This window comes from Micrasema longulum, unplaced genomic scaffold (assembly GCF_059751315.1).
Source record: "Micrasema longulum isolate JH-2025_06_02 unplaced genomic scaffold, ASM5975131v1 h1tg001203l, whole genome shotgun sequence".
NCBI lineage: Eukaryota > Metazoa > Arthropoda > Insecta > Trichoptera > Brachycentridae > Micrasema > Micrasema longulum.
Window position 1 is genome coordinate 135,659 of NW_028278390.1, and position 25,521 is coordinate 161,179.

At 32.4% G+C, this 25,521-nt stretch overlaps 1 protein-coding gene across 1 annotated transcript in view; it reads right to left on the bottom strand.

Annotated features, from left to right (window-relative positions):
• LOC148276544 (uncharacterized) overlaps positions 1-20,285 on the bottom strand; it is a 67,830-nt gene extending 47,545 nt beyond the window's left edge. The window contains 1 exon segment of the mRNA XM_088234107.1: positions 20,070-20,285. Within this exon segment, the coding sequence (XP_088090233.1) occupies positions 20,070-20,132 (63 nt within the window). The 5' untranslated portion in view covers positions 20,133-20,285.
• Positions 20,286-25,521: the final 5,236 nt, after the last annotated feature.

Consider the following 25,521-nt stretch of genomic DNA (forward strand, 5'->3'; position numbering starts at 1 on the left):
AAAAATTGTTTTCAGGCGTTGCCTGGTATTGGTTCAGCCGGATGAATCTCACCCACATGATAAAGGTTTCAGCTCTTTTACTTCACAAAAGTCGACAGATGGAAGAGTTGAGGAAATTTAGATGTTCAAACATAGGCAGAACGGTGAATGTAACACAGTGTGTAGAGTGGCAACTTAAACTAGCCAATGACAGATCATAAGCCCTGTAAATGCCTAGACTTTCATATTCCCTTCTCAAATATGTTTTCCCTCTCGGTTGCAACAAATTAAGATCTAACTGCTCCTTATTTTGACTATTTTTTTATGTAAAGATAATTTTTAAGTAGGATTAATATTTATATACAGAGTGTTCTTTAAACCCTGTCACATCCAAAACCACGATGATCAGTGTGAGCAAGAAGACATATTGGCACATTAAAATTTTTTTTTAGAACGAATAAAATTTTTAAAAATAAAATATCCAAAAAGCAAATGGTTGCTTACTTCTGCAGTGTTGCAACGAGAAGGTAGAAGAGGGGAGTCTGATACTGCACCGCGCTCCCCTCACTTCTCTCCTGCAGAGGTAAGCAACTATTTGTTTTTTTAAATATTTTATTTTTAAAAACTTTCTTTGTTCTAAATATTTTTTTTAATATGCTTATATGTCTTCTTGCCCCTACCGATCATAGGGTTTCGGATGTGACAAGGTTTAAAGAACATCCTGTGTAGGTAAACTTCACCAACAAGCCACAGAAAGTGGCTTGGTGAGGTTTTGTATTTATTAGATGAATTCCTGGTTTATGTATCTAAATTTTTATCCATGCGTACAGTTTAATTAAATAAACATATATAAAAAAAATAACTCCCTAGGGAGGAAATCTAGCCAGTCTTCAAACATTTGGACATACTCGAAGCATTGTTGATTAATTGTCCCTTTAAGTCTGTGTAACTTTTCAGAAATAACAGAACTGTCTTCAATATTCCCTTTTCAAAAAGGTTTTCCCTCTCTGTTGCAATAAATATAAAAAATAATTCATCGAATTACGCAGTCTTTTTTTACAATTTCTTTCTAAGCGTCCAAAAGGAATAAAGAATTGGTGTGTGAAATAAAATGAAATTAAATAAAACCAGAAGAAAATACATAAAAAAAAGGAAAAAATTAATTATCCTTTTTTTAAAAATTAAAATCATACAATAATAATAAATTTAAGAGTAAATAGGTAAATAATTATTGCACAACATTATTTTTTTGGTGTGTGTATTTTTTGTACATACACAGTCACAGTTTGTACATACAGAATCATCTGCAGGCGATTACTAGTACTTAATTTAACTCGGAAGAGTCTTAAATACATAAAATAAAGTAATATGCTAATTAAAAATACTTAACTTCAATATCAATACATAGATGGTGCTCCAACACGCTAGTGAATGCTTTCTCGTTGAATAGGATATATACAGGAATCAAAATGATGCCAATGTCGATATTCGCTAATAAGCGGAATGGGGAATGTTGTTAAAACGTAAAGTGGCCACTCAACCCAGCCAATGACAGGTCATAAGCCCTGTAAACGCTCGAATATCGATAATCCTGAATTTGAAAAAATTCTACCTCATCTCTGTAGGAATATTGATAAAAAATATAAATAATTATTGAACTGTTTTTTTTTTACAAACGATAGAAGGCATTCAACTGTTACTTATAATATTACTAAATAAAGTCGTAGATCGAAAAAATAAAACAGTTTTGTGTATTATATTAGAAATAATTAACTAACTACCTTGAGATGTTCACGCGAGAGTGCGGCCTTATTACTAAATTGCTATATTTTTTGCAAGAGTGACGTAGTGTAAAAAAAATAATATTTCTGGTAACCAGATATAACAATCATCGTCATTTTTCTTTAAGCACCCATTGGTGCATAGGGTACTGCATCGGAACACTTAATACAGCGTATCACGATCAGTATTTACGCTTCAGGCAAAGAAAGATGAAATATTTATTTATTATTTATTTATTTACGGACATTGTCCGTTTATACAGTTCATAGGGATAAATATTACAATATACAAGAAAAAAAAAACAAACCATCACGCCGTTTCCCCGTAGGGATAGGCAGAGAGGATAGAACGCCACATCACTCTATCTTTGCATACAGACCTCGCTTCCTATACATTCATACATCTCCTCATGCACTCACGCCGAGTATTCCTACTCTTGACATGTCCATCTTCAAGTATTTGATGGATATGATCGTGCCATGTCTTTCTCGTTCTTCCTCGTTTTCTGCATCCATCAACATTCGCAACGTAGATCCTTTAAGCCGTTCTTTCGCTGTCCATTTGCTCTACATGTCCAAACCAACGCAGCACCCCTTTCTTGATTCTGTCGATAATGCATGTCTCAGCCTTATACAGTTCACGGATCTCGACATTTGTGCACCTATCATACATTGTTTTACCACACATTCGCCTGAGGGATCGCATTTCAACAGCATTTAACCTACTTTCATCATCATTTTTTCCAATTCCATACTTCGCTCCCATACATAAGAGTTGGCACTAGAGCTCCATTGTGAACTGCTAGTTTAGCCTCCTGCGATAAACATTTGTTTGCCAAAGTAGATTTCAAAGAACCGTTTACCCTGTTCCAGGCACTTACCCTCCTTTCAATATCTTTCTCGGTCTTTCCATACCTACTTCCCAGAACAGTTCAAAATGGCGGCCTCCGTGATGTAGTGGTCAAGACGCTTGACTCGCGCACGGAAGGTTCCGGGTTCGATTCCAGGTGAGAACACAAAAAATTAAAATGTGATTTTTCTCAAGCCTGGGTGTTCTGTAATGTAATTCACCACTGTAATTGGGCCTCCTGGCCTGTTGTGGTGCAAAAAAAAAAATGAAATGAAAATATTAAAAAATAAGAATTGACAAACATAAGAGAGATCAAGACAAGATCTTGATTATTTATTTAGTGGTCGTTAAAATCGTTGTAAACTTAAACCAAAAAAGTCCAGATATTGACTCGAGTTAACAATACGACAAAGACGGGTCATTGGTGAATTAAGGCTAGTTTTTTTTCTATGCTGTTCGATGAACAGTACTTCATCGTTTATCAACCTACGAGTCGGAATATACATTTTTCATTACATTTACATTTTTTTTGCACCACAACAGGCCAGGAGGCCTAACTACAGTGGTGAATTACATCACAGAGCACCCAGGCTTGAGAAAAAATACATTTTAATTTTTATGTTCTCACCGGGAATCGAACCCGGAACCTTCCGTGCGTGAATCAAGCGTCTTGACCACTACACCACGGAGTCCGCCAATTTTACCTGCACCAGTAGTAATGGCACATTGATTATACCATTTAGTATGCCGAACATATGTATAGCTTACCCACCGCATACCGCACACCGCATCTGAGGACATAAGTCTCCTTGGCGGTGCCCACATACACGGAAAATTTGCTCGTTGTCAAACGAGAAAAGCTGCCCGAAGGAGCTCTCTGAAATCTGGTAGCCTTAGCATCTTTGTGCTGAAAGAAAGTAATCCAGAAGTACATAATATGTACTTCATTGGATTGAGAAGAGAGGGAAGTGAATTCTTCACTGACTGGGATTAAATTGATTGGACATGATCAATTCGCCGAAATGATTACAAAACTTTTTAAAAGCCTTGAAATTTTTTTTAGAAGCCACCAGATCTGTATATCCGACAGGACCTATAACAGGGCCACGGATAGTAGCGAACATATGTATAGTCAATATTAGTTCTACGTTTTTGTAGACTAGAAATATTGAACATTGACTATATAACAGCATAAGAATAATAACCTCTCTCTAGTCCAAGCATCCACGCTACTTTTCGAAGCAAGCAATGTTGGACTGATTCAATGTGATTTATGCAATGGGAGACCAGACCACGGAGGCATATTCTAGAAGAAGGCGAACAGTTGAGCAATAAAGAGTTTTGCTATTGCAGTGTGGTTACCCTTAAAACCGATATTTCACGTCTAACCCGCCAGGAATCGAACCCAGGACCTCAAGCATGGTAGACGAACGCGCCAACCACTACACTACGGAGCCGAACTAATCTGTTTGATTTCCCCTTTCGGAAATTTTACCCGAGATCAGCCATCGAGTCGAAACCACTCGGCCAGGGTTCTGGGCCGCGATTATGAACGCTATCTTCATGCGTACATATCGAATGGAAGATTTGAAGAAATGTGGGTGTTTAAACATGGGCAGAATGGTGAATGTTACACAGTGTGTAAAGTGGCTACTTAAACCAGCCAATGAAAAGTCATAATCCATGTAAATGCCTTCCAATTCCCTTCTCTAAAATTTTCTCCACCCCTGTTGTAATTTTTAAATCTAAATGACTCCCTAGGGGGTGGAATCCAGTCTTTACGACAAACTCAAAATATTGTCCAAATTTACGAAAACATATAAATTTATAAAATTTATTTTTTTAGTGCAACTGGCTCTTATTTACGTTTTTTGGACACGGGACCTGTGTTAAGGATGCATGCAGAAAACGAGGAAGGGACTGAGAAAGACATTGCGTGACCAAATCCAACAAATACTTTGAAGTGGAGTATGCAAAGACAGAGTGATATTTTATTTATTTATTTATTTTATATATTTGGATAACCAACAGCTATAATTATCTCATATTTATATAACAAAACAAATAACAAATAAGCCAATTACAGGTTTTCACAAGTAGCATCACAGTAAGTCAAAAAAGATTCTCGAACATAAAATGAATAGTAATTAAATGTAAATTTAAAAGAAAAGAAAAAATACTACGAGTTATTTCGAAAGCAAACGCCGTACGTCATTAAGATTATTTGCAAATAAATCTATGTTAAATGATTTATTTATTACATTAAAATTATTAAAAGTTCGCCATAAATATGAATTTTGCCTATAATTAGATGAAACAAGAGGTATGTGAAGAAGAGGGTTATTTCTTAAAACTTTGGAAGGAACATTGATAGAAAGTTTGCATAGAAGTTCAGGACAGTCAATTGAACCAGAGGCAATTTTAAGTAAATAAATTATATCCGCTATTTTACGACGTTTTTGCAGAGGCAATAGGTGATGTTTTTTACATATATGAATATACTGGTCAGATTTAAACTCAAGTTTCAACGGGAAACACATGAACTTTACGATTTTTTTGTTAATGTTTTCAATGCGTGATATCTGCACATTGTACATAGGCCTCCATATTTGTGATGCATATTCCAAGTTGATATGGCGTTCATTCGTCACTGGCTATCCCTACAGGGGAACGGCGTGATGGTTTGTAGATAATTCACATTGTCATCTTTGTTATTTTTCGTATACCTAAAAGCACACAATACAGTGTACGAATCACTATCGATATTATTATTATGAAATGACTTATCAGGCTTGAAGTATTAAGTACAGATAACGTGTTACAGAGAACAAGGTTTATAAACCAAACATTGTATGCACTTTGATATATAGATAAGGTCGTTGAGTCAAACATACCAAATTAGTACCAAGTAGGTACGGTAGATGTGCATGCAAAAATGCATTTTAAAATAGGTATAAATAAGTTACAAATACAAAAAATAAAACTACATACACACAAAAAAAATCCACAAAGGCATGGCAAAGGTTTTATCACATTTTATTTTAAATTTAAATAAAGGCTACTGGGAGAATAATACAGATAGATATAAAAAATAAAAATAGGTGCTAATATTAGAACACAATTTTTTTGACAATAAAAATAAGAAAATTAATGATAAAAGTATATGCTATTCATTAAAAAAATAAGCTTTTTAAATTTGCTTTTCTTATCCATAATTTCAACGAAAATTTTAATCGTAACAAATTCAAATAATTAATCACCGTCATATTTTTTATCATATATTATTCTTACTATGTGTCATTATTTTTTCGACGTTTTTCGCAAATACCTCAGTAACTCAGCATTTCAAATCTGGTCACCTATTTAAAATGTAAATATTGATAACTTAGAGAGTCCAGAGAAAGTTCCTACGATATGTAAACTATAAGATTGGTCTACCTCTTTCTGAGATATCATATAATTTGTTATTATAAAATTTGCATATATCCTCCCTTTTAACTAGACGCATAGTAGCTGATGTTGTCACACTATAAAATATTTAAATAATGTTATAGATTGTCCATGCTTCGTAAATGAAATAAATTTTATGGTTCCATTTAAGACCACGAGGCTTGGATGTACTTTCCGTACTAAATCAATTCAGATAATTATGCTCAGTTCTCTCCGTTAGTTTGATTTCACCTAAATGCCAATCAATTTAACCAAAAAAAAAATACTTCGCCTGCTTTAATTAAATAAAAAAATATGTCAAGTACAATGTTATAAGTTATCAGTTAAATCAATGTTTAAATTAGTCACTCCCTTGCTACTAAATTATTATAGTGATGAAATAACCTTTCTATATTTGTTTGCATACATATGTGTATGTGCTTTTAATTTCTTTATTCTTTCAGATATATTAAATTACACTCTGTAACAAGTAAATTACGAACTTTTTAATTACATCTACTATAACTTCTTAAGCATGTTTTTATCAACTTTTTATTTATAAACTTTATTATGTATTATATAAGTAAATTTGTATTATAAAAGCCATGTGGGCGTATAATGTATAAAAAACAAAAATAAAAACGCCTTAATTGAGTTTTCTAAGTTTGCTTTAAAAATACCTTCATATACAGGTGTTCTTTAAACACTGTCACATACGAAACCACAATGATCAGTATGGTCAAGAAGACATATTAGCATATTTAAAAATATATTTAGAACAAAGATTTTTTTTTTAAATGAAATATTCAAAAAAACAAATGGTTGCTTACTTCTGCAGGGGAGAAGTGAGGGGAGCGCGGCGCAGTATCAGATTCCTCCTCCCACTCCTCGTTTTTCCCCTGCGAAAGTAAGCAACCATTTGCTTTTTTTGATATTTAATTTAGAATTTTTTTCTTTGTTCTAATTATATTTTGAAATATGCTTATATGTCTTCTTGACCATACTGATCATCGTGGTTTCAGATGTGACAGGGTTTAAATAACACCCTGTATATGAGGGTTTATTCGTTCTAAAAAAATATTTTAATGTGCCAATATGTCTTCTTGCTGATACTGATCATCACGGTTTCGGACGTGACAGGGTTTAATGAACACCCTGTATATTAGATATACAAAAAAAATATTGAAACAATTAACAATAAAAAATTTCGTAACCTAATTATACTCTAGGAATTATTAGAAATAATAAGTTATTGTTTATCTTGCGGTTTAAATGTTTAAAAATTCCATCAAATGATGTTTATTGGTTTAACGACAATGTTTATACAAGGCCACCCAAATAATTTTAGATCATTCGGGCCATACCCACGTGAGAGATAAGATAAAACGAGTGTGGATTACGTATGTGTTGGAAATATACTAGAGCAAACAATAATGTGTGGACAAGGAAAGTATCGCCACCGTCTTGTGTCGTGGGTGAATGCTGTTATTCATAATTTACTATTGCTCTAAACCACTACCCCAACTTGATTTCCATTTTCTAATATCGAGTTATTCACAACTCGTTAAACATGGCCTTAAAATATAAATATTCGGGTAAATTAAAATGAGATTTACATATTGTAATACTTGCATATTTAGTTAGCTGGCGGTAGAAATTACGTACTCCACACGATGGAATATACCTAGAACTCTGATGCATTTGGCACTTATCTGGTAAAGCCCCCTAAAACCAATATTAACATCCTACGCAATACAGAAATGATGTATTTCTATTTAAAAGGGTCGTATATGGTATGCACCCGAAGACAATATGCTTCAGTGCGTGAGAAATATAATTTTGCGTGATTCTCAGGATGTCGGGTGGGAAGAATAAATGTACATATTTTTTTGTATCAAATCTACCCCTCCATAGGAACAAATCTTACATTATATAAATGCATACGCAGTCCTTTGAGGAGGAATTAGAAATGTAATCTCACTTTGTAACTACGTCACTCTGACGTAATACTTAGTTTTAATATATACGGTAGCTTTCAAGTATATCAGTATAATGATATTGGTATAATATAATGGCTTTTTGTAATGTCTTTTAAATATACAAAATCTTCGTGTCTTGTTAAATGAGGAAGTTCAGTGGTTTTTTTCAATTTTTTTATTTGTTAATAGACTGTTAAACTAAGTCAATTTTTTTTTTTTTTAATTATTACATATCGTATTATCGGCGCTACGATTTTTTAAAGTTTTGTATTTCTGAAATAACTCCGCGTGTGACGTCAGAGGTTCATTTCCGCTTATTCTCATTCAGTTCTTCCTATTGGTCCAGAAGCGACAAGCAGACCGGAAATCTTCCATAGCTCTCAGATCATAGGTTGATTCACATGAACCAGTGACGTCATTTAAAGTAGTGCGTTTTTATCAAAATATTTTTTATTATTTTTTCTGTACATTTTCAAGAAACTTTGCGATACAATTTAATGCTCTAATTTTTACCCCGCGTAAGAAAACATTCTTTGTATCCAATTTCCCGTAGGGCTGAAGTTCCTCATTGATCTGGTGGACTTGAAATAATCCTTTCCTGTGTGCTACATCGGCACATAACACCCGGATGTTCTGTGGTGTAATTCACCACTGTAGTTCACCCTGGTCAATAAATCATAGAAAGAAAATATTTAAAAAAATAAAAAACTCCTACGTTCGACTAGAAAATATTGATGTTATACAATAAGTCATTGTTCAACTGGAAAACGCTCTCATTATACAAGTCCTACGATTGGCTAGAAAACACTCCCATTGTACAATTAAGTCCTTCGTTCGGCTAGAAAACACTGCCTTTATACTAAAGTCCTTTGTTTTTTTAATCTATGAGATACTTTTTACGTAAAAATAAATGTTTGCGTTATTTTCATTTTTATTATAAAAGAAACTAATATAGCAAGGAAACCACCCTACCCCGTGTGATCGAATTTAACTTGCAGTTAAATCAAAAGAGACCAAAATATATATATTTTTTAAAATTTAAATTTCATTGATAAACCCTTACGGGTTACACATTTAACAAAATATTTTTACTCTTAAAATTCACATTCTACTGTTAATAATAATATTTTTAACATCTTTTGTAAAGGTTGTCTGAGTCTTTTGTTTAGTTTTGTCTTGTAGTTTATTGTATAATTTCAGTCAATGGTTTTATTAGTCTCGATTGTCCTTTTCTCGTTTTAAAAGGTTGCATATGATATTTTTCTGATATTCTCATATTGTGTTCATGTTTACTACAGTTTTTTTCAAGTTTTATTTCTTCGTCTACAATTACATCAGTGGCTAATTTATGAATAAATTTTATTTTATTACATTTATATTTTATTGAAAGGATATTTAATAATTTATTATTTTTTTCAAAATTATTTCATTCGTTTGAAAGGAAATAATAACAAATTCAAAAAGGTCAACGTTTTCTGAGACAACATATACAAAGATGGAAGGACATCTGGATGTCATCATCCTAGGACAGTCCACCGTCACAAACAGGTCATACGACCTAGACCAAGAGGAAGCATAAAATAGCCAACTCACGCGTGTTCGCTAGCCTAGTTCCTCTCCTGATTATTTCTGTTTCACACGACTACTTTGACTGCTGCAAAAATAAAACACCACAGTACCCGTTTTGCGGTTTTCAATTAATAATTTATCCGCTGGATAAACAAATCAATTTTATATGAACCGTTAGAGGTGCTTTGAATAATAATTGTTTTCTGCGTAAATAAATCTTTTCAAATGTCATATTATTTACAATAAGCTTATACTAAATGCAGTTCACATTCGATCTAAACCACTATCCATCCATAAAGGCGATTATAATAAAGAAATATTAAGGTCAGCCCATTGACATATTAATACATAGACAGCATGCGCGGTCCGTATACAGATTGGATGGAACCAATGCTCTCCTAAAAACGTGACTTCTTAACAATCAGTACCTATTTTTTTATACAATAAAATCACCTAAAAGTTAACTAGACAAGGCAAAATTGCCTTTTACAAAACTTATAATATGAACATATTTGGCTAAATTCTTTTTAAAAAAAAAGATACATGACTTTTTACCCAAGATTTAGAAACAAGTTTAAACCTAAAAATTATATCAAACAATCAGTAGAAGTTCAATACAATTAAAATATATATATTTTAAAGGATTAGTTTTTTTATTTAAAGTATAATATAACAAGAAAATCAAAAAGCACTGTTTTATAAAATAATTATACTAAAGGTTTAATTATACATTTGGGCTTGGAGGGCGAGAATTATTCACGGGACCCGTCACAATAGATCTTTACAGGTCGCAGTGACGTCAGGAGCTAAAAGCATAGCACTGACCCCCACCTCTTAGAATAAGAATAAAAGTTAACTAATCTTTTTAGTACCTAACTACAGCAAATATTTCTTAATTAATTGTAAATCGTAGCCATTTGAGATGGGTTCGATTTTCAATCATAAACAATTTTTTTTCAAATGCGATAAACCCACACACGACCTTTCGACTTTGTGTAAACTGAAGTAAAATTTTCTACGCTCCGACTAATTTTGGAATACGGAACTTCTTAAATCTGTTCATTCCTATAAGGCGGTCGTTCAGAACTGAATTCACAAGTCTGCGCGTGCGCATATTGAGATCTTTAGAAGTTCCGTGGAAGCAAACCATGTTTATTTTTCATGTATTGTGACTGTTTTACAGCAAATTACGCACTCAAATCGGTTTACAGGATGGTATTATAATACTAAACTATGAAATATAACCATTTTATGCTGAAATTATGGCATAAAAATGCTATCTAGTTTATTTCAAAGCACTAAATTCGAATTAGTGACTGATTTCTGAATCGAAAACCCCAACGCACGCCCCTGATAGACATGGCATGAGCCCTCAAAAATTATGACACTTAACTCATGCCCGAACGCGCACTTATGCCCAATGCCTATTTAGTCGTTTTTCGACCGCCAGCGAGGCGCGACGATTAGAATCGAAACAAAAATGCCTAATTATGTCAGAAAACGTGTTAAAACCTTTCGGATAAACATTTAAAAAAGGGTTGTGTAACTTTTTATTGATAAATATTTGTTTATGAGTGTTTAACGAAGCTTAAAACAATTAATATTCGAATAAAAATATTATTTTTTGTAAACGTCAAACTACGCCTAGTGACGAAATTGCGAAGCTCTTCTTATACCCGTATGCAGAGACAAACCTTAAGGTGAGGAAAGTACATCCTATTGTCTTCACCTTCGGGTTATTCTCTGCATATGAGATTAGAATGTATTTTCCTCACCTTAAGTTTTGTCTATGCATACGGGTATTAGTTACAGTGATGCACTAATAGTAATACGTTTTTAAAATACAATAAACGTGAGTTAATATTACCATTTCGTTCAAAAAATCCAGTGAAAAAAAAATGGGTCGAAATTATAAGGAATTTAAGGAAAGTACCTGGGTACGCATTTTGATAAGAAGTTGAAATTGAAGGTAGTTATGCAGAAATCAGCCAGCTTTAGAAAAGTAAAACTAAGATAATCGCACTTTTATGAAAAGAGTGAGTAGCCAAATGATAAACAATGATAAAATAAATAAAACAACTTTGTTTTTAACCACTAATTTTTATTTTTCACCGACCGGTTTCAAAGCAAATATAAACTTTATATAAGATAAACAATGAATTCATTCGTTTTTTTTTTATATTACAGACAAGAATCTAATTACGCATTTGACCAGTTTCAATGATTTTTATAATGTTTTGGGTGTTATCTGCAAATTGAGAAATACCGTTTTTGTGATAGACACTTTGAAAGCGGGCTAGCTGTTTTTAGCAGAACATAGAATAGTATACTGCACCCGATAACACCAATATCTAATTTTCTCAAAATTGTGGACTGGCTGTTTTCTGCACAACTACGTTCAATTAAGTCTTCTGTGTGAAAAATAGAATGTGTTTCCAATTATTTTTATCTAAACATGTTTAATTACCGGTTACCGACGAAGATACTCTGAATTTTCATACAAAAATACACAATTTCATACAAAAATATCGATATTAGTTTATACCGTCTCAGCATATACCGATGAAGATAGCCGTTCATAATCGCGGTCCTAATTGGGATTCACCGAAAACGAATGTTTAATTAAGTTGAGTCTCTTTCAATTATTGGTAGCACATACATGCTCGTTGAATGCAGCCCTGGTATAAAACACAGTACCTAGTAACTATGGGTACGTTTTCGTGTCACTTATTTTTAAAATATTTTACTCTATAGGGCATGTCTATGTATTATATGTCAATGGGTCAGCCTCAAACGAGACACCAGTAGTGCGCTTATATCCTCGAGGTCATTGGAACTAATGCTTAGTAACATAAATTACTGCATATTGAATATGTATGTATTATAGCACTATTATCATCATCATTCTCCTTTCCACACCCATTGAAGCATAGGGCACTGTATTGGTAAACAAAGTGCAACGTATTTCGATCGTCTGTTACACAAAGGAAAGGCGATAAGTCTTACGCTTCAGATGACAGTCCGGAAACAATGAAACATTGCAGTTTCGACAACCTACGATTTTTACCTGAGAGCAGACATCGAGTCGAAAATATCGTCCAGGGTTCTGATGGTAAGTGGAGAGCATGAAATGTAGATCTTTCAACACTACCACATATCGCCGCCGTTCAGGCAAAACACACTTACCCAAAAAACATCATTTTGAGAAATCGCATCTGAATGTTTGAAAACCGAGGAAAAATCAAATGTTTGTGTTTTTGGGGTTTTACGTACACAACATAAGTCCGCCTCGCGGTGTAGAGGTCAGCGTGTTTGGTCTGGGGTTCGATTCTCGACTTAAAATATTAATTTAAAAGGGTGTTTTTACAATATAATATTAAATCATAGTTATACAAACAGCAGCCAGTCCATAATTTCGAAAAAAATAGATATTGTTCGATTCTATGTTCTGCTAAAAACAGCCAGGTGGCTTTCATACAAAAACGAGTTGATCACAAAAACGGCATTTCTCAATTTGCAGAAAACACCCACAGCACTAGAAAAATCTTACGGTATTATAAAAATCATTGAAACTGGTCAAATTAATACATAATTAGATTATTGTTTGTAATATAAAAAAAAAACTAATGTATTCATTGTTTATCATTTGTCAAAGTCAGAAAAATGTCAACTGTTGAGTAGATTTGATTATTCGCTCTCTTCACAAAGGTGGTATTAATCACAGTTTCACTTTTTTTATGGCTGGCTGCTTTCTGCATAATTACGGTCATTTTATAGGCCCTGGACTGGTACCTGAGCGTAAGACTGATAATCTTACCTTCATGTAACATAAATGATTAAGATACACCGCGATTGGTGTACCAATGCAGTGCCCTATGCACCATTCGGTGCGGAAAGGGAATAATGATGATGTTTTTTCAGACACAAAACTAATTTTCACTTTGTAGATCAAATTGAAGATAAATGTTTATTTCCTATTGTAATATGGGCCTTGAAACAAAGACCTCTTCGCTTCAGGTCATACATAGTAAAAATTGTAAAATAAATAAATACATAATATAATCCAACGTTGTAACCAGTATTGGTGAACCGCGAGCCACGAGGCGAACGAAATTTCGTGTTTTCACACAAAACAAATTAGGCGATTTCTTAATTAATTGGAAGCCATTAAAGCATTGACTTAATTTGCGAATCGGACTGTCTCGCTTGGATAAACTTGTATTGCGAGAAAGGGTTCCTAGTTCCTATACAACGACCGCCATAATTATTCTATATCCTGGTAGTTTAACTTAAGCTGGCGCGTCCAGAAAACTCACACTAACGCATTTAAAATCTACAGGGTGTTGATTTAAAAAAAAATCGTATAAAATTTTAACCAAATGTGCTACCTTTTAATTTTTAATTCGGTGTTGGATTAGAGGGTTATGTGTATAAAAAAAATACAATGGGTTAAGAAAATGTAATATTAATTTAGTAAAATACTTTGTTTCATTATTTTTAATTTTTCAAATAATTGTTTTAAATGTTGCATTTTTACTAATTATAGTCCTCCCAAGAACAAACGGCAATTTAAATTTGAAAAAATTTATGTTTTTCATAGACAATTACTCTGCAACTAAAATGCGAAGCTGTGAAGATTGTTTTAAGTATATAAATAACAAGATTTATTGTTTATCAATAAGTGTGTATGCATATTTTTTCCGATATAATTTGTACTGTGCATTTTAATAACTCTCTACTAATTATTATTATGAGGAACACAAAATATTTAAAAAAAACATGCTTGTTTAAAAATAAATACCCGTAAATATATGACATTTTCTTAAGTAATTGTTTTTTTTTGCTCTAACCCAAAAGAGATTTTTTAAAACATTTAATATAACATCAAGATTTTTAAAATCAGTATTCTGTACATTAAAAATGTTTTTGTGTAAGTTTTGTGAAAGCGCTATCACTACATAATCGAACTATTCATGATTCGATAAAATACAAATACCCACATATTTATAAACCAGTGTTTTTAATCCATAACTTAATAATACTCGTACATATTATTATATTTTTACTATTAAGAATCGCAGCGAAATTCAGACGAACGCAGAAGCATCCTGTGTATATTATTTTACCATATCATTAGCAACTAATAAAGTAATAGTTGTCTATGTCTCGCTCATAAGCGCGAGAGAGACAGGGGTAATTTTTATAATTTCTTTATTACTAATGTTATATTTTATTATGTGTATTTATGCTTCAATTTTTATTATTATCGGTATGTTTTCTTACTTATAATAATTATGTCTCATTTCTTTACTATTAATGGCATATTTTCTAATTTATATTTATATTGATTTTTTCTAATGTTATTATTGTTCTTTGAATTTATTAAGCATCATTTAATGAAATAAATAAAAAACGCATGTAAAAAATAAGGTCCTTCCTAAACACAGGAATTTCCTAGCTACTCGGGACCTGAAACAAAGAAACTCTGTACATTTTAAAACTGTGAAATACATAAATAATGCGTATGCCGTGCGATGTCATACCATGGGCTAATTCACGGATACTACAAAATGCGTATGTGTAAGTGTAGCGCACGCGCCAGCTTATAAAATTCCACCAGTACCCGTGTTTGTGTGTGTCACGCTCACGCGACGCTAAATACTCCTTGGCAGACCCACAGTTTGGACTGTATTCCACAATCCACGGGCGCAAGGGTAGGTGTTGGCCGTGTCTCGCTGCCGTCGTCGCTCTCGGAGTCGTGAATCCCGAAAGCTGTGACGCCTATGAATCTCGAAGTCCGGTGTCAATGCGTAGGTCGGTGGAAGGCACTGGTTCGTATTCCTGGGGCGAAGCGATGGTCAAGTCCAAGGGAGGTGATTCCAGTAGTAGAGCGGGGGTCGAGGCGGTGTGAAGAAATAAAACGATCGACGTGCTAATAAGTGACGTGATAACAATTTCTCACCATGGTTGTTTATCGTATTCGCGATCACAGTGCATCGATCGTGCAGTGATCCGTGAACACCTAATATTAAATGTCAAAATATTTACGTTTCGCGGCATATAATCCTGATGCGCAATCACATATTTGAATTTCACCTGTGTAAATATGGAAAATATTCCAAAAACTGGTATTTTCATTTTTTTATTTGTTATTTATAGCATTTAGCCGGCGATTGGCAAGCAAAATGTCAAGAAAAGCAGTCGCCATAGAATTTATAATTTAATTTTCCCTTTTTTTCGTTAGATACTCCTTACTATTTCGCAAAGGAGCTGTATTTATTTACGAGGAAAACAAAAAACAAACCGACACGAACGTTGACTTAGAGATTACACACGCGTTGACTTGTGACCGCGATAACTTAGGCATGTTCATTATTGTTCTTTGTGATCGCTCAAATGCTAAGCATGTTTTTAAGCACGTCGATAGTTATTTGTGATTGAGCTACTGACGTGTCTTATAAAGCTAGGGTTTCCTAGGACAGCGGTGCCCGTATTTTAACGGCCGTAGTGAACGGTGATGCAGTGGACAGCCGTCGTAAAGGTGATTAGAGAGTGGTTTCCTAGGAAAACGGTGTTAAATGGTGTTGATAACACCGTTTTCCTAGAAAACCACACTCTAGTCACCTTTACGACGACTGTCCATTGCATCACCGTTCACTACGGCCGTTAAAATACGGGCACCGCTGTCCTAGGAAACCCTAGCTTTAGCCCCATATGTTTCGATGTGATATTTAGTAATCACTGTTAAAATTTGCTGATGAATGCGAATAAATCGAATGTGATGGTTTTTGAAAGAAATGAAACTACGACTAAATGTGAAATCACTGTGAATGGGGTTATACTGAAACAGGAAGAGGAATTTGTATATCTGGGAAGTATGTTTACTAGGGGTGGAATGACAGAGAAAGATATTGAAGGAGGGTGAGTACCGGTAACAGAGTGAACGGTGCACTTAAATCAACCTTGGCAAATAAACGTTTGTCGCAAGAGGCAAAATTAGCAGTTCGAAATGTCGTGGGCGAGTTCTGGTCCCGACACTGATGTATGGAAGCGAAGTATGGAAAAAACAGGGATGAAAGTAGGCTGAATGCTGTCGAAATACGATCTCTCAGGCGAATGTATGGTAAAACTATGTGCGATAGATGCACAAATGTCGAGATCCGTACATTACGGAAGGCCAAGATAGGCATGATCGATAAAATCAAGAAAGGAGCTCTGCGTTGGTTTGGACATGTAGAGCGAATGGACAGCGAAAGAACGGCTCAAAATATTTATGTCGATGTATACAGAAATAGAGGAAGACCGAGAAAGACATGGCATGACCAAATCCAACAAATACTTAAAGATGGACATGTCAAAAGTCAGAATAATCGGCGCGTCAGAAGATGTATGAATGTAGAGAAAGCGAGATATTTATGCAAAGATAGTGACGTTCTATCTTCTCTGCCTACCTTTACGGGGAAACAGTGTGATGGTTTGTTTTGTTATAATAAAATAGGATAGAATTTATAAGGTTATTAAACCTTGATAAAGAAGCTTGTATAGCTTTGAAACCGGTCGGTAGAAGAAATAAAAAATAAGTGGTTAAAAACAGAGTTGTTTTATTTTTATACTCGTTCAAAATGGGCATCAAAATTGAAATATCTGGGTACAATTATAAAAACGCAAATAACTATTTTTTTACCAACGTAAATATACAATAAAATAAAATAAATGTTTTAAGTCTAGTACGTTTTTGCAGAACTTTATCAAAAATTCACATATCGTAGAATTCAAACGACTTTCTTTAGCGGAGAGCCAGGAATATTAATTAATGAGAATAAATTGAGAAGGATCTACATATTATGTAGAATTGTTCAGTTCTGATCACGAGGTGAAATCTGCAGAACTCTGTCTTATAAAAATGACTACTACCACCATCATTCTCTTCCCCGCACCGAGTGGTGCATTGGGCACAGCATTTGAACGCTAATCGCGTTGCAACTTGATATTTTTTGTGAAGGTAAGATAATGGTAAGGTGAATTAATATCAATCCACCCTAATCGTGCCGTGTGGATTTATACCATGATGTAAAATGAGCGTATTTAAGAAAAAAAAAAAACCTAGCATCAGCTTATTCAAGACCAGGGGTGCAATTATGAACCTTCTCTATCCCCTTGAGAGTGGTTAATTTGAGGATATAATTTTTTTCTATGCGACCAATTTGTGCTTCATACAGGTGTCCCAGAAATCAAGTCGTGATAGTTTAGTTAAGAAAAATATTTTTTAAAAGTACCTACTTTTCAAATTATAAGTATCAAAAAATAATTCGGAAAAACTGGCAGCCTGTGATGATCTTTCAATTCCTGTGACTGCAAATATTAACTTTTCTTAGAATTTTTTTCTGTAATGTAACCATGAATAACCCTTCTGTAAATTTCAGCCTCAGTTTTTTTTTAAAGTTAGATTTTTGCCCAATATTGAATTCAGAATAATTACATCGCCCAACTCTTAGGCTTACACCGAGCATGGATCTTTCCATGGATCGATGTAGGCATTTTATTTTCAAGTATGTGCTTTAAGTTTTTCAAAAGCTGCCCAACTCATTCCTATTCTTCTTGGCAGTTCCGCCTTTTGATTTTATTTGCCCAGTTTTATCTTATGTTCAAGATATATGTTTTCATCTACTATTTCCTATCAGTGCATCACTGTAACTAAAAAAGAGCTTCGCAATTGCGCCGCTAGGCGCAGTTTGACGTTTACAAAAATTAATATTTCTATTTGAATATCAATTGATTTAAGCTTCGTTATCACTCATGAACAAATATTGACCAATGAAATGTTACACAATCCTTTTTACAATGTTTATCCGAAGGGTTTTTACGCGTTTTCTGACACAAGTAGGCATTTAAATTACATTAGATTTATTTCTTTATGACAAAATACATAGTTTTTAACTTAAATTAACTAAGTTATGACACTTAACTCATGTCCAACGCGAATTTAGTCATTCTTTAATCGCCAGCCGTGTTTTGATGTGAGCTTGACATTCAATTCAAAATCAAAATAAATTACAAAAATGACGATACATCTTTTTTAACTTTACACATTGTATTTGTATGAAATATTCACAATCAGCAAAAGTGCTGGTATAAGGGAATATAATATATCATGACACAACAGTTTTAATAAAAGTCGACAAAATAAAATCACATATCACTCGTCACGCGGGCTGTATGAACTGTTTTATTTAGGTATTTTTTAAATAAGAATACATTTTGTATATTTTTTAGGTCATTAGAAAGTGAATTGTAGAGCTTTATTGCACTTATTGAACTTTATTTCTGTTTTGATTCTAAACGTCACGCCTAGCTGGCGGTCGAAGAACGACTAAATACGCGTTGGGCATGACTGAACGTTCGGGCATGAGTTCAGTATCATAATTTTTGAGGGCTCAGGGCATTTAAGTTATAAAAATATATATATATAACATAATGGCGAAACATAACATTTTTGCATTCTTTTTCATTGTGTATTTTATTTAACACTTATTTTAACAAGTTTCGGTTTCGACCGAAAATACATAGAACAGAAGCCCAAATTCGGTTTAAGTTTCGGCTGAAAATTTTATTTCGATAGGTCACAAAAAAATTTTGCACACCCAATTAATTTTGATGTATAAAATAAAAACAAAGCATAAAAATATCAACAGGTTTTGTCGCTTATAACTCATAACATTCGGCAGTTTGTGTTCAATTTCATTGTTACAGTATTTCGTTTTAAGATAATATTGTACTTATTTGTTGTGATAATATCAGCCTAAAATGTAAATGTTTACAAAATGACTGATAAAGTAAAAATAATTGTGAAATTCTTGTAAGAACAGTAATAATCACACTGAGATAAGCCGAGAAAATGACGGAATGCCTTGGATTTGTTTTAATAGTACTGCCTCAAGGTACCTATTTGATATGAAAAAAAAACCTATTTGAATATCTAAACATTATCAGCCATGCTAATTAGATTTAATTATTTATTAAGGTCAAATTGCACACTAAATGATGATTTGTCGATCTTAAAAACAGGATTGAGCTTAAAAAAGTAGAATTAATGCGGATTTACAGCAAGAAATTAGAGAACTCTCACCATAAAACTTGAAGGAGAAATCTGTGACAGATGGACATCATTTGAGACAACGTAAAATATTGCAAATAACGCTGTATACCAGCAAAAAAGTTACACATCAAGTTGTTGAATATATTTTTAATGATTTATGACACCAAAAGACGATTTAAATCGATTTAATGCAATATTTGTGAAAATTAGGTTGGTGACAGTGCAGGTTAGGTTATGTGTGTCACTTTTTACGAGACATTTTTACACAATATAGACTTATAAAAGATTAAAACCGCGTTGCGATCCGCGTTACAAAAAAACATATTGATGTTTATGAACGGCTGACACTTGTCGAAACAAAAACAACGCAAATATTTATATCTTACCTTAGGTTTGTAAAACCATTTCCGCAATGACTCCATAGCACCAGTTTTATATAACAACCTCATAAGAATATGTCACACGAATTGCACACATAATTTGATAATAATTAAGCACTATTAACAGTTTGTCTTGTTGTAAAATACTAATGACTTATGTCAAACAGCGAACATAACGACGGACATGTTCCTCGAAAGCGAGAAATAATTTTTCACGGACCCTGAGTCATTTCTTTGTGGATAATGTGCGTCAGCGGAAGATTGCGCGCGCATCTCAAATTCAAAATGGCGGTCAATGTCACTTTTTGATTTTACGCGGGAGGCTTTTACTCAAAACAAAGTAAATCAATTCAAAACGTTACCATTTATTAGACTAACATTATAAAAGTTTATTTAATTGTACCAAGCAAAATAACAACGCTATTCTTTGATAAACTTTAAGCCCTATTAAAAGCGTATACAAATATTGTCTTAGATTATTGATTATTATACTCATTCGAAATGTCTGTCATAAGAAATAATAAAAAAAACAGTGAGTCTAAACACTAATTATTTTATGCTTTCCTACTTTTTCGCCAATCTTATGAAATATCATTAATTTTTTTATAAAAATTTTGTTTTCTTAATAAACGTTACTGACATCTGTTGTGAATCTACCGAAGCTTTTATTACAAGTTGTATAACCATAGAAAGCGAACCATAAAATTAAAAGATAGGTACCTAGATAATTTTATGTTTATAGGGTTGAACATAAAGTAATATATTGGTAGAAATTTTATATAGAAACCGTATAAAAATAATTACCAGTTTTGAAATGATTATCTGATAATATTTTTTTTAGTCGTCGTTTTACAATAGGTAGTATTTACTATTGATTAAAATTAACAAATTACAACTGGGACGGAGAATACCTTAAAAAGTGAATACGGAAGTCTAGGCATTTACAGGGCTTATGACATGTTATTGTCTGGTTTAAGTGGCCACTTCACACACTGTGTAACATTTACCATTCCGCCAATGTTTGAACATCCATATTTCTTCAATTCTTCCATTTGTTGATTTTAGTGAAGTTAAAGAGCTGAAACCTTTATTGTTGTGAAGAGATTCACCCGACTGAACTATTTCACATACTAGGCAACGCCTGAAAACAATTTTCAATTTTTTAACTTCTTGGACCAGTTGGTTTTATTACAAGGTTTCAGCTCTTTAATTTCACTAAAATCAACAAATGGAAGAATTGAAGAAATATGGATGTTCAAACATTGGCAGAATGGTGAATGTTACAAAGTGTGTAAAGTGGCCACTTAAACTAGCCAATGACAGGTCATAAGGTCATAGTTGCTGAATGTGCATCTTGAGTAGCTTATGCTATGTATAAGTTAAAATTAAATTTAAATCTTTACATAATCACTTTGTAAAGCATCCTTGAGGTATTATATTACGAAAATGGCGCTATATAAGTTATTCATAATTATTGTTATTATATGTGCCGCATGTAATGTATATGTTTGTTTATGTTTTATATGTGCGTTCATGTGTGTGTGCGTGTATGGCGCGGAGTGTGCATTCGGTATTTTTATTAATTTTAATTTAATACCTCCACGGAAAACGCAAATGTTAAAAATTATTATTTTCTCACTTGATATTCTTATTTATTTTTTAATTTTATTTTTTTAATACATTTAATGTTTATATCTTTTGCATAATTTATGAAAACTTAATTGGTCTTTTTATGTTAAAAAATTGTTGTTTTTAATACTTATTATGTATGACTGAATGTTTTCTGAATAAAACAAAATAAAATATAATAAATAAATAAATAAGTCTTGTAAATGCCTAGACTTTCATTTTCCCTTTTTAAGGTATTCTCCATCCCAGTTGTAATTTGTTAATCTCGATGACTCCCGAGGGGGTGAAATCCAGTATTTTGTCTACAAACATTTGGACAAACTCAAATATTGTATTGAATAAAATATATTATTATATTTGTTTAGCCATTTTTTGCTATTGTGATCCTTTTTTAACGAATATTTTTATTTATTTACATATATATATGTTTAATAAAAGGTAGGCTAAACCAAAATAAAGCCCGCAAGACAAATTTTCTCCAACAGAATACCATTTTAACAAACACAACACAAAACGGTTCCCCCCCCCCCCGCCTTTAAACCGTATCTTTTTTATGTATTATATCATTGTAGACTGTTTGTTTCTGTAAAATAAATAAAGCAAATAGGACAACAATAAATTTACTTTAAAATAACGTTTTTTATTTAAAGATATAATTGAAACTGTACAGAAAAAATTTCTTCGTTCTTTGTCGTTTAAGTGTAACATGGGCAGAATACTTCAATGTTATGAAGAGCGCTTGGAGTATTTTAAAATTGAATAGTTAGAAACTAGGAGACAAATTATAGATATGATGTACTTGTATAATATAATTCACAATAATGTTGATTCAGTGTTTTGTGTTCAAAGTGTGTCATTGTACGTTCCCCGTAGGCGCCTTAGATCACCTAATACATTTTACCTTCCAATTTTTACAAACAATATGGCACATTTTAACCCTCTTGCAAGTATGTTAAGACTCTATAACAAAATGGAAAAAAAAGTTAACATTGACATTTATCATGATAGAGCAAATGGTTATAAAAAAACATTACTATGTATCTTAGATCAAATGCCTAATCCTTAGTTTTGTGTATGTAAATTAATTTTAGTCTTTTTTATTATATCTTATATGTTTTTAATTTCTCTTTTCTTTTCTTTAAAAAAAAAAAAAAATCTTTCTTTATTTTTACCTTTCACTAAACTTAATCTTTACCATTACTTAAATTGAATTTACACTCTTATTTTATATAATTTATGAAAGATGTTGAAGTTCTATAATTGAGAATATATGTAAAGAACGTTAGTTATGCTCACTTAAAAAATGTATGTATTGTATGTATTCTTGTTGAACTTCCAAATAAATTTAAAAAAAAAAAAAAAAAAAAAAAAAGATTCCCTTGAGTTTTGTATGCATATTGCATTTTTGTAGGAAAATAAATAAGGTGACTCTTATAATTAAAATAAAAATAATTTATTCTTAACCCTTCCGGGTCTCAATAGATATTTTTTTCAACAACTTTTTTTGTTAATCGTCATGCCGATTATTTTTTGCATAATGTTAAGAATGTATTGACATTTTTTGTAAAGTTCGAGATTAGCAAAAATTTAGAAATCTGCTTTCCTTCCATACTTTTACTTTTATTTGCTTTTTATATATCTTGATAATTTTATGTTTTTTTCATTATGTATTTTTGTATAATTTAATTTAGTCCGTACTATTATTTGGCATGTGATTTATTGCTCCTATTTCTTATATTTATTACTATAGTATTGAGTGAGTTTCTAGCAAACATATCTAAATTATCATTTCAATTGTTTTGTATACATATATTCTTTTTCTGTTGATTTCAATGATACTCTTATTTTGTTTATTTTAATACTACTATATTTTACTATTATTTTGTTGATTTTAATGATACCATTATTTTGTATATTTGATTATGTGTGATTCTTAATTTGTATATTTTATATTTTAAAAATTATTTCTGATTATCTTTTTTGCATTGTATTTTTTGGAATATTATTATTTATTACATTTATCTTTTTTTTCTAGATTGTTATTCTGTCATTATAATTTGATCTACTTAATTTTACTATGCATTTTTATTGTTATTTATTGTGGCTTGACACGGGCATGGCCTAAAAAGACTTAATAAGTTCATTAATATTGAAACTAGTGTAATTTTGAATGAATAAATAAATGAACAAGTAAACATTATTAAAATATTTTTCTGTAGAATACTCTTTCAATGATAATTTATATTGTTCTTTGTTTTCCCCGTATGAAAAGCAAGCATTACCTACAATTCATTTGCTCTGCAGTTTAATAATCTTAGAGACGTGGGTCAGTTCGCATGTGTGCGCTTCTTGCCATTTGGTCGCTTATACCCAGCAATAATCACAGAAATCCGGATTACGCGCGTTAGATTTTTACATGCATTCCTCTTACTAACTCCCCACTAACGGATTGCGTGACTTTAAATCAGTGTTATTCAACGTGTAGCAGTGAGAGGAGCGCGATATCATAAAGCATCCTGTTGTAACAGTATTTAATGATAAAATGTATGAATTTCGCAGAATGACAATCATAATAACATTATCTTACAAATACCCAGTGAGAATAAACAATGTCGGATACGTTTGTATACAATCTAATTTTAATTTTCCTGGATTGTATTAGATATCATTGTCACTGTTTTGCAAATATAACATATTTATTTATTATATATCAATTATCAATAACAGTCATACTAAGAAACATGTTTACAAGAAACTGAACAAAAAGAACATAATAGTATGACAGCAGAGAAGAAAAACATTTAAGAGAAGGTAATATAGAAGTCTAGGGATCTACGGGGCTTATGACCTGTCAATGGCTGGTTTAAGTGGCCACTTTACACATTGCGTAACATTCACCATTCTGCCCATATTTCAGTTTCAGTGCTGCAGAGCAGCGTTTATTTTATAATTAAAAAAATACATATAATAATTTGTTACCCACTAAGTCTAAAGACTTTTCGGTGGGACACATTTTTTTATGACAGGTTTATATTACATTTATTTTATTTATATTTTACAGATTTATTTATAAACAGGCACTATAAAGTATCTAGAAGATATTTCTTCAGTTCTTTTTTTTTCATTTGAAGATTTTTCATGTTAATGATGGTTTGTGGGAGATCATTGAACAATCGTGGAACAACGCAATTTAATGTTCGCTCTCCGAAGTAATTTGTAATACGGGGAACAGCCAGAGAGCCCTTAGTTTTTAATCTAGTGTTGTGAGTGTGGGAAACTCTTTTTATATATTCCGGATCAAAAAAGTGATCTACCATCAATTTGTAGTCACAAAGTTGTTTTATCGGCAGGACATTACAGAATTCAAAAAATATACATCTTCGCCCATATGTTTCGCCTCACGGATTATGCTATCTGGTACAATCCCCTTCAACAGTCTCACCTGAATATCATAAATTTTACCCAGATGAGACCGGAAGGTGAGACCCCAGACACGCACTCCGTAAGATATAATGGATTCAATGAGCGAGGTATATATGTATCTTAACGTTTTGAAAGGTAGTATGCTTTTAATTTCATGAATCACCTTAAGCCAGTACCTTAATCTGTCGCAGATTCCATCAATATGAACACCCCAGCTAAATTTAGAATCAATAATGTATGCGTGTATGTACGTGTGTGTGTATGTACATATGTATATATGTGTATATTTATATATACATGTGTGTATATATGTGTATGTATGTATGTATATGAATCAAAATGTGTATCCGAATAAGTATATATTGTGTTTGTCTGTGCTCTATATTAATTTGTTAAGTATTATAAT